The 16472-nt window shown below is 41.9% G+C and overlaps 1 protein-coding gene across 2 annotated transcripts in view; it reads left to right on the top strand.

The window, feature by feature from the left end:
* Positions 1–12796, top strand: part of GAREM1 (GRB2 associated regulator of MAPK1 subtype 1) — a 99815-nt gene extending 87019 nt beyond the window's left edge. For both annotated transcript variants that reach the window (XM_069854029.1, XM_069854031.1), the window contains 2 exons: positions 3048–3214; positions 6415–12796. In XM_069854029.1, the coding sequence (XP_069710130.1) occupies positions 3048–3214; positions 6415–7327 (1080 nt within the window). In that variant the 3' untranslated portion in view covers positions 7328–12796. The remainder of the gene's footprint in view (positions 1–3047; positions 3215–6414) is intronic.
* Positions 12797–16472: the final 3676 nt, after the last annotated feature.

Genomic DNA, 16472 nt, shown 5'->3' with positions numbered 1-16472 from the left:
TGGGATACCTACATGTGTTGCCTTTTAAAGTCACTTTGAAAAGTGAAAAGCATGTGGTTTTGTCCTCTGTGTGTCTTATATTACTGACGTAATATATGAGTGCTGTCAGCAATTTTGGTATTGCTTTCTAGCTGTGCAGGAGAACTAATTTCTGGTAAAGATATTAGCTTGCATTTAGAGGTAGGCAAGGGGTATAACCTCATGAGAAATAAAATTTTAAAATCCGCCTCTCCATAGATGATGGTAATTTAGACTGTTTTGTGGCTTCCTGGAACAGCTTTGGAATGATTATCAGTGATCTACCAAATCCATCAGTGGACTGGGGCCGAGGAGGTGTTTGTATGGTTTTCATGTAGGGTATTTATAGAATAAGTAGATTGCAGGAGCTGCTGATGAACATGTTGTTTAGTCATCACTGCCTCTAGAATAATATTCCATAGCGTTTCTGTATAAAGGTTGGCTGATGATTGTATTTTTGCATGTACTAAATTTAAAATGTGTGTGCAGGCGTTATTTGCATGAGAGAAAAGGACATTTGGGTATTTCAGAAGCTGTTCTGGTTTTCTCTTCCCTGGCAGGATGAAGCATTCTGATAGATCACGTGTAAATACCTTTCAGAAAATCGAAGTAGCATGAAGGCAGAAGCGTGAGGGTGGAAATTACCTCTGAATTAAGGCCTCTAAATTCGGAAATGCTTCAGTCCCCAAACGCTAATTTGCATAAAACTGGAAATTGTTTTCCTGATTGATTTAAAGCACGTCCTTGATGAAACACGCTGGCAGTTCAGGATCCTGTTGGCAAGGAGCATTGAACTGTTTTGTGTTGTGCTTACGGTCATGCCAGTGACAAGGTATTTTGTCTAGGTGGTCTCAGAAGTGACCATTGCAACAGGCAGCGGCGATGACCAGGTTCAGGAGTGACATGCCAGAGCCCACGGGGTGCTGGTGGGACTTGGGCTGACACCAAAGAAAAGGAGGAAAGGTCTTAAAATCAACACCATTGCGAAGGAGTCACTGTCCTCAGGTTACAGGAAGGCGTTTTGGAGCATGGAAGAGCTCAGACAGTGATGAATAAAATTCCTAGGACGTGCAGTGCCAATGCACTTTATCTGTTTCTGGCAGCCACACAGCTTCTAGTGCTTCTGGGTGAAAGAGTATTTCCTGCTGACAGCGGCAGCATTTGGAGCGATTGTCATGTTGCACCATGGCTGTTCCCATCCTCTCCGGCGTTTTTTTTTTTTTGCTGTTAGCTTGGACCTAGTGTGGGTAGCTTGCCTCTGAAGTTTCCCCTTGCTCTTGTTGGTTTAGTCTGAAAAAATCTCTCCTTTTTATTCCCCTGCTGGATTTCCTGAGGGCAGCGTCTGGCAGCTGTAATCGTGATCTTGTGACAGGGGGTAACTGGGACTGCAAACCAGTATTATTTATTGCCTCATTCTGACCTGCAATCTAGATCAGCAAAGAAGGTTGGCACAGTTTGTTATACCAGCACCTTTGAGTGCTGGCAGTCTTCCCAGGAAAGATTCCTTTTAACCCGTTGACCACCTGCCATGCCCCAAGAGCTCTCCTGAGTGCTCTCTATAACCCCGTGGGTATATATTCAATAGCATGCAGCATTAACTTTGCCCAGTCCAACTTGGGAAGAAAAAAATGAAGTCCTTAAGTGTCCTTAGGGCACAGCACTAAAATGGTTGAAGAGTTTTATGCCTGAATTCAATAACAAACATGAATAAAATTGATTCTTCTTTTTTTTTTTCTTGAAAGAGCAAATAAGAACCCTTAGAGCAAGATTTATTTCAGTGTTTTACGCTTTTGGGCATTTCCTGTAATTTTGACTTGTTTTGAATGAGGGAAAAAATATACTGCACTGTCCCAGTCCCAGCTTTCCATTTCACAAAAGTACTAAATGGGTTGTTGCATTTTGAAAGCACTGAAGTGGATTGCAAAAAGTTCCACATTTATTTTGTTTTAAAATAAGTGAAGTCACTTTAATTGCCAATTATGTGTTGCAGAACTGCTAGGATAACTTCTAGTTCTGCAACGTAGTTAGATTTTAAAATAAACTTTAACTTTCAAACACAAAAAGAATTTCTTTTTTCTGGTGCATCTAAGACTCAGATAAAGAGTACATAAAGGTCGTCTTCTGTCAGGGGAAAGTGGTGAGTCCTTAAAAATCTCGCCTGGCAGCCTAATTCTTAGTAGCCTCATTCAGTGCTAGGCCTATGAAATAAAGTTGCTCTCCCAAACGTTTACTGGTGAGATTAAGGTCTTAGTTCTATCGTTTTCTTCTATAGGCATGGATCCTGGTATTTTGTTCCTACCTAGGCAGAACAAACTGAATTTCAGATAAGCAGTGCTACATTCGTGTGTTTTAAGCTGCAAAGTTGACTGGTTTTCTGCAAAAAGTGGATGTGTTGGCTGGGTGCGTTACTTGACAGTTCTTCTGCCCACACCTTTCAACTTGCACGTTTTGTAGTTAACCTTATCCTGGACTGCGTCAGCAGCTACTGAAGGACTGAAACTCTAGGTTTGAATCCTAGCATCTGGTAAATATGAGATACACGTACTGTTCCTGAGGGAGGAAGACTGGGAATTATCATAGAGCTGGATGGCTGAGTATCACTGGTGAAGTGAATCAGGAAACATCAAAGTCTGTTGAGATTTTTTCATTACATAAATTAGGCTTGTTACGTCTAAATAAAACACATTAATGAAGTTAATGGGACATTCTCTCTGATTTTGTATGTTACTGGAAGGTTCTTTTGCATCGTTTCATTGCTGCTACTTTTTAAATGAATGGATATCAAACTACTGAAAAGCACCCTAAAAAAGATTGCCAGTATCTCTGCTGGAAGCAAGATGTTCTTTTGGACTTCATGACAGCCACATACTGTTGAAAATGTATATACCTAGCATCATTTTTCTCTTCTCCTCCCCTTTTTAGTTGTTTCCTTTCACAGAATAGCGCAGAACTAGATGTGCTTCATCTAGTTGAGAGTGCTGAAGCCCAGATTTTCTTGGTGCTTACTTACAAGTTCTTCTTTTGTACAGGTAAAAGAGGAATGCAGGCTCCTGAATGCTCCCCCCGTCCCACCACGGAGTTCAAAGCCGTCCTCTACCAGTCCTTCCATCCCTCCTCGCACAGTCAAACCTGCACGACAACAGACCCGCTCTCCTAGTCCTACTCTGTCTTACTACTCATCAGGACTGCACAACATGTATGTGTTTGATCTGTGAGAACCCCATACTAATACTTTTTGAGAAAGTTAAATATAGCAATATATTATTTGAGGACACTTGTTTATAAAGGCATGGTGCTGTGTCAGGGTTGCTGACTTTTTGTGAAATGGGCTAACCTGTCAAGTTATTTTTAAGGATTCAAGAGGAAACAAAGCTCCAGCAGAAACTATATTTTACTAGATAGGACATAACAATTTGTATTAAATACCCACGCATGTTGCTATAGGTAATCTCACTGCAAATTGGCACAAGCTGTCTAAATGGAAAATCCCATACAGTACTGTATAATTATCAAAAAGCTTGAATCGTCAAATCAGAACATCTCAAAGCTAGTTTTCAGGTGGGATTTCAGTGCTACATGCATGGAGTACAGCCAGCTCTGATAAGTGGTGGCACAAAAAGGGTGTAGTAATCCAGAAATGTATTGTGCCGGTGACATGGAAACTTGGGGGTGGATGTAATGGAGAACAGAGGACAGCAGACACCATTGAGTGCAAAGTGAGGTAGCAGAAGGGGGCCAGACAGCTTCCAGATCAAATCCACCTCAGCACAAACAGCCCACAAATTGAGAAGTCCACTCACACTAGCTGAAAGTTGACAGCAGATTTTGAATTATGTAGCTGCATACCTTTTCCTAGCAATACAGTGTTCTTCCTTTGGCTTCAGAAAGTGTATACAACTTTTGAAGTCTCACCTCCTTTTTGACTTGAGTATCTTATTGCCATTGATTTTGGTACCTATTCAATGGCAAGATTCTACCTGTCTAGGTATCACAAATTGATCTGAAATGCCATTGAAATAATTTCAGCCAAGACACAATTGGTATAATAACTTCCACTGGAATTGCCTTCCTAAGCCATGCTGCACATTTGCAGCTTACTGTTGTGTATCAAGGCTGTTCATTTGTCTTTATGAAAGCCTGTTGGGTAATTCAAGGTCTGTTCCACAGAAGGCACAACACCTCCCAGCATTTCAGACCCACCAAATGCTGCTTTCTCTCTTTCTTGCTAAGCATGTATCAGCCCCCAAAGAAACCAGGAAAGCAGTGGGAAGTGAAGTTTTTCAGGAATGTGGGTAATATTATTTGCATCAAACTTCACAACATTTGCATGCAATTAATCTCCAGCTTGGGTCAAGATCAGATATTTCTGTCTTTGTTGAATTGACCTAGTGCCACAGAGGAAGCTGCTAGGAAGTTGGTGATGTGTGGAGTAGCCAGATAGCTGGTGAAGTTGCTTTTCAAGTCTTGCCATTTGTATCAATGATCTTATTTTCTGGATCATGAAGGTTCACAGCCAATATTTTAAACATAGACAAAAGTAGTATGAACTGTTCTTTTCTGCCTGTAAAAATGCCTGATGCCTCACTTCAGCTGTGTTTGACATTTCTCTTGCATCCTTTGGCACTGAGCTGATTTTGGTGGAGGACAACTAAGGAGCACTTGGATATGTTACTTTCCCACTTTTCAATAATTCCACTTATCATCTAAATCATTAGACATTCTCATTTCTATTATTGAATTAGAGAACAGAAACAAGATCAATCGATTTAATTCCTCTGTATGGTTAGTTCTTATGACACCTTAGTGACTGTCTCCTTTGAATTGAACACCCCAATGGCTACGTTTGTCAAAAATGCTTTGCACTGTGTATGTTACAGCAGTTGGGCTTTAAACAGCCAGAAATGACTGGCTGACAGTGTATCCTTGTGGAGGAGAAAAAAACTCAACTCTCTGCTGTTGTAAACATCCAACTACTTCTGCTTATAGACTTGTATTTGACATAAAAAGGAAAAGAGAAAAGTTTGGAGTGAAGAGCAAGGGATGGGTAGAGGGGGGAAACTGCATCTCTTTGGGCTGAGTTTTAGAACTAATTTTCCAGTCATGTTGATTAGAGCTGCTTTTACACATCTGTACTTTGTGTTTGAGCTGGGCAAATGCAGGTTGGCTTCCTCTCTTGACTCACTGTAAGCGCACAGGGAAGTATTTTTTGTGTCAATCCATTCAAAAATATGTTGGGTTTTTTTGAAAGCTGCTGTCCTCTACAAGCTGTTTTCAATGACTTGTCATAGAATAACTACCTAGATTTATTTTTTGAGTAGTTAGTTTCCAGAACAGAAGGGTGTGCAGTTAAGACAGTTATTTCAACTTCTGATTTCCCTCTGTTTTGTTAGGTGAGGATTGTATAAATCTGCTAATTGCTTTTCCAGTGTTCTGATTTAATTGGTCAAAGTACCAGAGATCAGCCCAATCCTTCAGACTTTCTAAAAGAAAGTGGTATAAAAGCAACAAACAGTTCTGTTTCATAACAGATTGCATGCTTTTGTTGGCATCTCTGACTCTTGTGAAGACCTGGATATAAGCCATCAGTACCCTTTGACCGTCTGAGCTTAGTTAACTACCTGGAAATAGGTCAGGGTAGGTTTTTAAGGTGTCTTTGAAAAGCAAGTATTTCTCATCATAGCTTTTTTTAAGGATATGGACACATAAACAAGTTACTGTGGGGTAAGCTTTAAGCCTGATACTTCAACATATACAGCTAGGTCTGCTTACCCTTCCAGGTAAAACTCTTCCTTTGCCAGTAATTATTAACTTATTTTGTGTTGTTGTACTGCTTGTGCACCAGTGACCAGTAGGAAAGGATCCTATTCCCTGTACACATGCAAGTGCCATAACAAATGAAAATGTTGGCTCCATAAAGGGCTTTTGGTCATCTCTTATGTCAGTCAAGCTTGTATCTAGTGCAGTGGTAACCTGCCCCTATTACGAGGTTTAACATACCACAGCACATCTGTGGTACATCAATATAAAATACAGGATTCAAACATCATTTTGGATATGTGAGATTGTTCCTTTTCCATGATGTCCCTCAGGAATTCAACAGTGGAAAAACTGAGTGTTTGAGAGGTGACTCTGAACTGAGCTTGAAAAAGCAAGATGTCAGTCTTCCTCATGAGGCTTTTGGGTATATCAGCATCTTGTCAGGCTTGTAAAAGCTTAAAAGAACTGTCAATACAATATTAAAACCTATTGTTAATTCAAATCTGAAAAGTTCTGCTGGAGGAAATAAGATCCTTTCCTTGTGACAACCATTCTCTAACTCTGTCAAATGATTTATGAATGTATTGAAATGCCACATTTTTTCATACTAACTACATCCTTTCTGCTTTGTTCCTTAAGCAATGTCACAGAGGGGGACAACACCAACCCAAATGAGAGCACACCTGCCTCCTGCTACCCGTGTAATATGATGAAAACTGAATCCAAAGAGCCTGAAAGCACGTTGCCTTTGGGAAGCCCCTCCGCTGAAGCTCTGCCTTCAAGGTTATCTTGGCCAAATCATCTTTCAGGGGCTGCCGAAGACCTGAACAGGAGTGATTTCCTGCTTGAACCAAGCAGGAGCTACAGTTACCCCAGACAGAAGACTCCGGGCACACCAAAGAGAAACTGTCCAGCACCTTTGACTTTTGATTTTGATGGGTGTGAGCTGCCAGCGGGGTACTCCCAGCTGACCTCAGCGGAGTTCACGAACACCATCTCTAGCTGTCCAAAGTCGGCCAGCTACTCTCTAGACTGCACTGATGAGAAAGCTCTGGGAGAGAGCAATGCAAAGCAGAGCCATTCGTGTCCTGCCTTACCTCCTCGGGCACCGAAGACGAGTGAAGAGAAACCAGTTACAGACATGTGTCCCTTGCCACTGAAAATAGATGGTGCTGAGGAGGAGTTAAAAACTGATTCACCAGACCTCTTGGAAGATCAGTATCTCGTTAAAAAGGGCATGCAGGATACATTCTCTGTGTCTTATCCCTTCTCATCTCCCCTCCATCTCCAGTTAGCACCAAGGTCTTGTGGAGATGGCTCTCCTTGGCAGCCACCCACGGACCTTTCTGGACTTTCAATAGAGGAAGTGTCTAAATCGCTGAGGTTTATTGGCCTATCAGAGGATGTTATATCATTTTTTGTTACAGAGAAGATTGATGGCAATTTACTAGTTCAGCTTACAGAAGAAATCTTGTCAGAAGACTTTAAGCTAAGCAAATTGCAGGTTAAGAAAATACTGCAGTTCATTAATGGCTGGCGGCCCAAGATGTGATGCCACCTAGTTATTGGTGAAACTGTGCGAGATGTGCTTGGTGCACTTCAGCTAGTACATCACTTCCTGTTTTTTGCACTAAATGCCCTTCCTGTAAATAGTAGTAGAAAAATTCTTACTATGCAGATAACTGTTTTTGAGTGGTGAACAGAATTTTTTTTTTGTATGTCAATAATAAAGGTGGCAGAGGTGTGCCTTGCGCATCCCTGAACATTCAACAGCTGCTAAAAACTGGACACTAAGGGAACTTTTACTCTGTAGTCTGTTAAGACTTAGTTGTATTTATTACTGAACAATCTGATGCTGAAAGACACACACCAATCCAGTTTACAGTTTTGTGTTAACTGCAAAAAAAAAATGTATTTCTTACAGGATTATTTCTGTTCAAATAATATTTGGCAACATGCTGTGATTTCCTTCCATTTCTGTTAACAAGAAGCATGTTCAGATATAAAAAACCATCATTTTGACACTACATCTGAAAATGTTAAGAATTGCTGTGAAGTACCACTAATACACTATTCTTGCAGCATAGTTTTATTAACAATATCCTCCTGACTGCCTGTAATGTGGATATATTTTCCGTGTTACTTTGAGCAAAAAGAGTTAAATGTTTTTAAAACAAGAGTCTTGCTTAACTCATTGCCCAGAGGGGAGAGAGAAAAGGGATATTCCTACTGAGCCACTCTGCCCTGGCCAGTTAGAAGTTTATGACCTGTAGATTTCAAAAGTTGCTTTTGTAGTCAGATGGCTGGAGTAAGGAGCACGACTTCTGGTTGTGCAGCTTTCTCATGGGAAAGGCAGTTCAGTGCACAGGCTCTTCCTTCAGCAGATGCTGCCCACAGCAGTAGCCTGCTAGCACCGCACTTGCTGTAGCCTTGCTCTGGCAAAAGGGAACCCCTTATATTTCCTCTGCTGCTGTTATGATCATCTGAAAATGCACTCAGTGTGCTGTTCTGTTCCTGTAGTCGGATCTGTGTGGGAAGGTGATAATACTCCTGTAGGATGCCTTTGAAATAAAGAAGTAGCCGGGCAGGGAGCACAGACAACATGTGGTAAGAGGGGACCAAGTGAGGGTTTGGGCCATGCCTTGTGAAAACCTTATAATGTTTAAGTTCACTGTCTTGTTTGCAGCAGGCTAGGAGGAAGTGAGTGTCAGAGCAGGAGGGACTGTAGCATTGTAAGATGTGCTAATTCAGTTGCCCATCTGCAACAGATGGCAGGTGTCACACACAAGTAGCCGTCAAAAGGGAGCACAGAGATAAGAAGGGGACATCAGGCTCCCCCAGAGACCTTTCAAATTTAACTGCTCAGAAGGCTAGAAGTAGGATTAACTTCTGACAGTCCATTGCTGATTTCCTATGCTTGGCAGAGCTCTCCAAAGTGTGTCTAAATAACCCCTGGATCCTCTGCTTTTGTAGTTCTGAATGCAAGAATTTGTGGTGGTCGTCAGGAACATGTCTGTGATGTCCATCCTCAGCAAGTGTGTATGCCCAGAATCCTCAGGTGATCAGAGCTGGGGAGGCTGGAGCACCTTCACCTCCTGCTGAGCAGACCCCTCACAAGGGTGACAGCATCACCTGCCTTTTTTTACCTTTTTGAACTATAAAGATTATCTCTTTCTCCATTGTCAGGCCTGTAGCAGGAGCATCAAGAGGAAACAGAGAGGAGGGACAAAAAAGGAGGCTGATTTTGCTTGTTTTCTCAACCAGATTGACAGATTGGAAAGAATTTATTTGCCAATGGAGTTTTCTGTTGCCTGGGCAAATTTCATGCCATGTCTTCATGCTGAAGCCAGGATACATCATTTGTCTTACAATAATGCAAACTGCCAGTTCCCAACCAGAGAGCAAAGCCCAATTGATGTGGGTACTGGAAAGCAGTGAGCCAAAAAATGTCCCAATAGAACAACCCCAGGAGTTCATAATCCTACTCTTTTTTCTTAATGTATTGACTTCTAGCAACAGATCAATAGCTTTCTCCAGATGCTTTAATTAGAGTCCTCAAATATTTAACTGCAACTAAGAATAAATCAAAATCAAATACTGTTCAGATGTCTGTGCTTGTTGTTAGGCATGTGAAGTTGAAGTAAATCACATTTTAACTTTCACTGTGCCAAACTGGCATTCAAGTTTGACAGGGCCAAATTTTAGATCTCATAGACTTCTTAAGGTTGGAAAAGAGCTCTAAGATCAAGTCAAATGATGAGCGCAATACCAACATGCCTACTGAAATCATGTCCTAAAGTGTGACATCTACATGTTTTTTTAACACCTCCAGGGATAGTGACTCCACCACTTCCCTGGGCAGCCTGTTGCAATACTTCACCACTGTGTCAGTAAAGAAATTTTTCCTAATATCCAATCGAAACTACCCCTGGTGCAACTTGAGGCCACTTCCTCTTGTCCTACTCCTCTACTCATTGAGTACCAGTCTTCGCTTGGCTTGGCTTATTAATTCCACATTAAAAAAAAAAAAAAGTAAAATATCTTTCTCATTTGAAAAAAGAAGAGAAGTCTTGGTAATACTAAATATTTTGAATGCCCCCAGGATATTAACATCCCTGAGAAAACAGTGTTTTTTGACTATGGATGGATACCTATTCTGTTATCTTTGCTTGGAATGTTTTTTCTTGCAAACAGCCTAGTGGAATTTGCATTCATGACTGTGCTGCATTAACATCACATACGCATAGACCAATATGCGACTGTCCTGTTGAAAGGCACAGAATGTGCAATGTTTTCAGAAACAGATCCTGTACGTGAAAATACAGGTAAAACCTCTAATTGCAAATTTGCTGTTTATGTCCTTCCAGTTGTCTTGTTCTGGCTTGGTGCACCACTTACTTATTTTTATGCATAATGTGCTAGCATTTGACATTTTCTTTTGCCCTCAGCAGCTTATCACCTTAATTTTCCAAGTCTTTTTTTATCAACTTAAGTGTTCTTAACCTTTGTGTTGTGTGAGTTATATGACTGCCATGTTGAGCCACCTGCTGTGATGCCCAGGTTGGATTGAAGCCTCTGCTCTGGTGAAATCAAAAGAGTGATGAGCAAACCAGGCAGCTGGAGTGTGGTGGCTCAGCCTTTCCACTGCTGTGTAGGTAGCCAGATACAGCAGCAAAGTTGTCGATGGGATCTAATGTATTCTTGAGCCTCACTGTCGTAGAGCTAGGGGCTCGGGACTATCTGTGGCACTGTAGAAGGCAGTCTGAACAAGGCAGACCAATGTGAGCATCTTAGTCTCACTGGAAGTCCCTGGCTGGCCACCTGGGGATGCTGGCACCGTTGAAATGGGGCAGGAGCAGTGGAGTCCCTCAGGTCTTATCAGGGAACGTCACAGTCTCTTCAGAAGGATGGGTTGTAGAACCTGGAGACTTTGATCTGTAAAAGTTTACAAAATGCTGCACTGCTTAGGGTACTTTGAGAATGGAGGGTTTCTTTAACGTTTCCTACTGTGATTAGTAAGTTTCTGAAAGCTCTGGGGAATATCCCTGTCTACAGACTTTTTACCACCTGATGTGAACAGGAGGAGATAGCACTTGGCATTTGATAGGACTTGCAAACCACACTAGCAAAACAGACAGCACCAAGCCATGGGCATGCTCTTGTGGGAGTCTATTGCTGCTGAACTCTTGAAGTGGGTTCTTGCCTGGTTTTGTGCAACCCAACCAGCCTTTGCAGTGGGTGATCCCAAACAGCTCCCAAGCACAACTCCAAGGTTAGCAATGGGTGAAACCAGCCTCGTTTTGGAGAGTAATGGGGCTAAACCACGTTGATGCAGGATGTGTTGGCTGTCCTTGTGGCCTGAGAGCAGGCTCTGGCCCATTTTTTAACAGAGATGTGGCCACTGAGTTCAGACAGCATGCATTGTGCTGAAGTAGGCCTAAAATCTCTTACTTTTTGGAGGCAGTCTACTAAAATAAGCTGATTCTAACTTTGGATTTCTTTCCTCAGATTTTGTAAATATAAGGCCTGTGGTGCTTATTTAATTATCTATGTTCTGAAGCTGTATGTTTCCTCAGGGTTTTTGTTTGTCTGAGGATTGCAATAGCAAAAAAAAAACAAAAACAAAAAAGGTGTGTCATTCTGTATGGAGCTGTCTGTTTGTCCTGCACCAGGAACCACATCCTTTCTATGCAACAATCATGTGGTGGCGCAAGGACTGATGCTGCCTTCAGTGGTGAAAGCTGGATCCTGACATGGGTTCTTCTCTAGAAGTGGACACAGAATTGGCATGGGAAGGACAGGGAGGAAACTCAAAGGGAAGTGCTGGTTTCCTTTAAACACTCGTTGTGCCTAGGATTAAGATTCTTTGTATTGCTACCTGGTTAGCTAACCAAAGCTGTACTGAAATCAACTCAAAGTGCATATTTGCATTCTTATTCTTGCTGTATTGTAAAAATTGCCTATGGCTAGAAATTTAGAGACGGAAAACATTTGATCCATCCAAAATTCAAAAGAAAATGTATTTCAAAGTGTTCTTTGCAGCTAGAAGAAAGAGTTCAAAGTAACTGTGTATTATACGGGGGGGTTTCCAATACAACAGTTTTACTTGCAACTTTCCACAACAACAGCTTCAAAAGAAACAACATAAATAGTGATGCTGTCTCAAAACCCACTGTGCTTCCAATCTGTCTATAAATACTTGAAGTGTTTTCTCCTCTGTTTTCTTCTTGAATCAAATCCTTCACCGTCTCCCTACTAAATAGTGTGCTGGCACAAGCTACTTGTGTGCTGCCCAGTGGGATGCCTGCCTGCAACACAGGTCAGCAAAGTCCTGCCTGTGGGCTAGACAGGGGATATGCCACGCTACTAAAAAGCCAAACATCAGTCCTGTTTGAAAGGGCTAGGGCTCAGTCCAGTTCTCAGAGCTCCTTTTTCTGATGCTTTGAAATTGCAGCATTCCTGTGTACAGGTTAGAAGGTACAAGTGAAATCCTAAATAAAGTGAAGGACCATCCCTTTGATTTGTAGTATTAGGTGTGGCAGGGCAGTAGGGAAATGCAGGCCCCTTGTAGAGACCTAGCAATAAATGACTCTTCATTTGTTATGTCTTAAACTCCTAACAGTTCAGGAGTTGTTCAGACTTTACCATTTTTGTGTGTAAAAAACAGATTTTCAGCGTGAAGATCTGCAGAATGATTCTCTTGACTTGGACAATCTTCTGAATTATATTGAAAATATCTGTTAGTTCTTAGCTCTTTAGATTCACTTTGGGTAGATCAAAAAAGTAACACTTGGGGAAAAAATAAGAGAAAGCCCCAACACTTTGGCTTAGTAAATTTCTGGTTTGAAACGAAGCATGTTTTTTGTGGAATTATGTGCTGTTTTGGGCTTTTGTGTAAAAGGCTGAAGGCAGATTATTATTTAAACCAGGTGCAAATAAATATTCCTGTAATGTATATGAACAAATCTAAACTGTGTATTGTAAGTACATAAACTGTATATTAAAGACACTATTTTCATGATATTTCAAACATGTACAGAATTCATTGTACTAAATTGGTTGGGCTGCACATATTATAAAAAATGGTTGGGTTTCATTTAGTAAGTCCACTGACTTATTCTCTTGCTCATCTCAGTATAATAAGCACTTCTCAAATACTGAATTCACAAAGTAAGATTGGGATAATTGAGAGGAGCAATCAGACTTTTGCTTTTAACCTCTGAAGGCACGTTACTTTTCCCTGTGTTGTAATTTCAGTTGATCCCCTTCAGCAAGAGTATCGAGCTGTGTGTTCCCCGAAGAATATGTTGTCAGACAGCTTTCCTGTCTCCAGCAGACATTCACCTAAAACATTATTTTCCCAAGCCCTGAGTCTATTATCTTTGTTTTAGAGAAATTTATTCAATTATAATTTGGAAATACTTTTTAAGCGCAAGTATTTCTGCTCTGCAAAATGTCTCTGAAGCATTTATTGGGTGGGAAGAAAATTAGAGATGAACCAATATTGTGCTCTAGGTTGTCTCTTCGCATTTTCTCAGTATTGGCATTAGGGGGAAATGTTGGCTCCACGACTATCCACATGTCACGCAGATAAGTTGATATTGTGCCGAATTCCCTTTGGGTTGAAGCTTCATTTGCTGATACTATGCCGAAAGAAAGTTTACTCAAGCACAACAGTAGTTGCAGAGAGTTTTATGGAGGGATTTATTAATATATGTTTATGAGAAATAAAGCAGGGCAGAATCTGCCACAGCGATTTCCATTGGATTTGAGACAGATGGGATTTACTCGCCTCCAACATTCACATCTGGGAGAGGAGAGAAGTGTGTGTGGAGGCAGGATGTGCATCATGTTGAGAGGGCAACAGAGAAAAGTAGAACTGCTTTCACAAGTTAACAAAAATCTCATTCAGCATGAGCAGGGCTGTCTAGTGTACAACTCTGCTCAGCTTTTCCAAGAGGAGAAAGGAAAATATTTAAGTTTTTTGAATGCTCTGGTCTCTTTGGCTCCAGGCTGAATGGAAGTGTCTGCAGGAAAGCATTCGATGCATGAAGGGGAAAGGAAGGGCTTTAGCCCAAGTCAAAATCTCCCATCTCCCTATCGGGAAAGTGCTCTTCTAAGGCAGATGGTTTCTGTTTGTTTGTATTGTAGTAGTCATTGAGCCTGACATAAATCTGTCTGACTCTGGTCACCATGGCTACCTAGAAATATGAATAAGGAGTACAGGCAGGGGAGGGACCTGAAAATGCATCTCTTCCCTTTGGGAAGTCCGAGCTTAATGTTTATGAACATGCCACTCCTCTTGGTGTGATACATTCACTAGTTAGACCTCCCCTAGATTTGTTAGGCATGTGTGTACCTTGTTCTTCCTCTCACAGGGTCTCCTGTCCTGGAGTTGAGTTGCTACAGGATTTGGGATACTGAGATCCTGATGTTCTGCCTCATGATGCTGGTGACTAATCACTGAAGTCCTTAGTTGCAGTAGACTCTGCTAGCTCAGGTCATCACTAGCTTGGGGCACTCTACACTGCGCTTGGTTGCCCAGGTATAAACATGCTTTATGTCACCAGATGCACACGTCATATGCAACTACTTTCTTCTGTGCGCAGGGTGGCCAAAACCTGCAAACCTGGGCAAAGCTCCCCTGATCTTCCTTTATTCCCTGCCATGAGCAGATCATAGAATCACAGAAAATTGTTTGAGTGGAAAAGGGACCTTTAAAGGTTGTCTAATTCGACACCCCCTGCAATAAGCAGGGACATCTTCAACTAGGTCAGGTTGCTTGGAGCCCCGTCCAACCTGACCTTGAATGTTTCCAGATGATGGGATCTGCCATTGCAGAATAAGTGGAAAATCTGAGCTGCTCAGGCAGTTGCCCTAGCGGATTTTTCCCAGGCCCTCAGTGCTGCTGGACCGTTTCCCCAGCAGCCTTTTTCCCATAGCAGCATGATTTCTAGGGGTTCCCTTGACACCCCTCGCTAACCACTGCCTCTGCCTCTATGGGCAGATGCTGGAAGGGCAGCTCTGGTTGTTGTGCAAAAACTTGAGATGAATTGTATTCTGTACATAGATTTATTTTTTGTTCTTCTCTTGCCTGTGGTTGTCACACTCAGTGAACATCAATTTGTGTTGAAAGTTTTTATATTTTTATTCAGTTGCCTGGATCCAGTGTTTCTCTATTCTCAGGATAAAGTGTTGCTATTCATTTTCACTCAGCACAATGAAGAGCTGACATGAAGAGTGATTTTTGAGAAAGTGGTGTCTTCTCCCCATTCTTGCTACCAGACACCAAAGGTGGAAAGCTCAAGATGAGTAACCAGGCTGCCACAATGCGTGTACAGAAATATGACCCAAATCGTTATTTATTGCTCAACCAGACTCCTGGGTGGGACGAAAGGAATCTGGTGCCAAACACGCTTTGGATTAAAAGAAAACCATTCCTCACAAAGAGTCTAGGGTAGGAGGAAGAAGAATAAAAGGAAAGAAAATGGGGGAGAAGGAGAGAACATATTTAAGTTGTCAAGTCTAAGGGGCTGGCAATGAAGAAGAAAGATGTGTCCTTTTGTTATGGGTGGCAGTGGCTGCTGTAGTACTTGTATGTGCCACACAGTGTCAGACTGGCACACAGCTGCAGGAGATGGAACCGGCTGTAGGGGTTGCAGAGGGTGATACGTGAGCAGAGGAATCTCATTAGGACTTTCTGCCAACCCCATAAAAGCTCTGCCATGAGAAGGAGCTGTTTTAATTGCACTGTTGCTATTCTATTATATAGTATTGACAATTATTCTTAATGAATATGGGGATCAGTGAGGCAGGTCTCCAGGGCTGGTTTTCCAGTGGATTAGTGCAAACAGAAAGCAGGAGGAAGCTCTAATGGGTTGACACTGTAAGAGCTGACAGAAGGTCTGGCAGTGCCCTGAAGAACTACATAGATCTTATTTGCTTAACTGCAACTCTGCGAGTAGGAGAGATGTATGATAGCTAGAAACTACCCTAACTGCTAATTCTATATAGCCTTTGCTTTTGAAGAATGAAGCACGGGCCATCCTGGTAACCAGCCCTCCAGTTTCCTCCTGAAGTCAGTGCTGGAGGAGGGGGGGATGGTTCATCCTTCAAATATACTGGAAAATCATACTGGAGCAGTATTTTGTAGAATCATAGAATGGTTTGGGTTGGAAGGGACCTTTAAAGATCATCTAATCCACCCCCACCTCTGCAAGGGGTAAGGACACCCTTCACTAGATCTGGTTGCACTAGATCAAGTTGCACAGTCCAACCTGACCATGAACGCTTCCAGTCATGGGGCATCCACACCTTGTCTGGGCAATCATCTGTTCCAGTGCCTCACCACCCTCATCATAAAGAAATACCTTCTTTATACCCAAACTAAATCTGTGCTTTTTCAGTTTAAAACTATTGCCCCTTGCGCTATCACTACAGGCCTTGGGGAAAAGTTTCTCTTCATGTTTCTTACAAGACCCCGTTATATATTGAAAGGATGCAATAAGATCTCCCTGAAGCCTTCTCTTCTCCGGGCTGAACAACTCCAACTCTCTCAGCCTTTCTTCATAGGGTGATGCTCCATCCCTCTGAGTATTTTCATGACCCTGAAATTTCTCCTTTTACAAACAAGCCAGTGAAACTGCTGTAGAGATGAGACTGCTCTGTCTACATCTATCCCACATATGTCTGTTACT

Source organism: Phaenicophaeus curvirostris, chromosome 3 (genome assembly GCF_032191515.1).
Source record: "Phaenicophaeus curvirostris isolate KB17595 chromosome 3, BPBGC_Pcur_1.0, whole genome shotgun sequence".
In the NCBI taxonomy this organism is placed as follows: Eukaryota; Metazoa; Chordata; class Aves; order Cuculiformes; family Cuculidae; genus Phaenicophaeus; species Phaenicophaeus curvirostris.
Note: the sequence above shows the minus strand (reverse complement) of the source record. Positions and strands in the feature narration are given on the sequence as shown.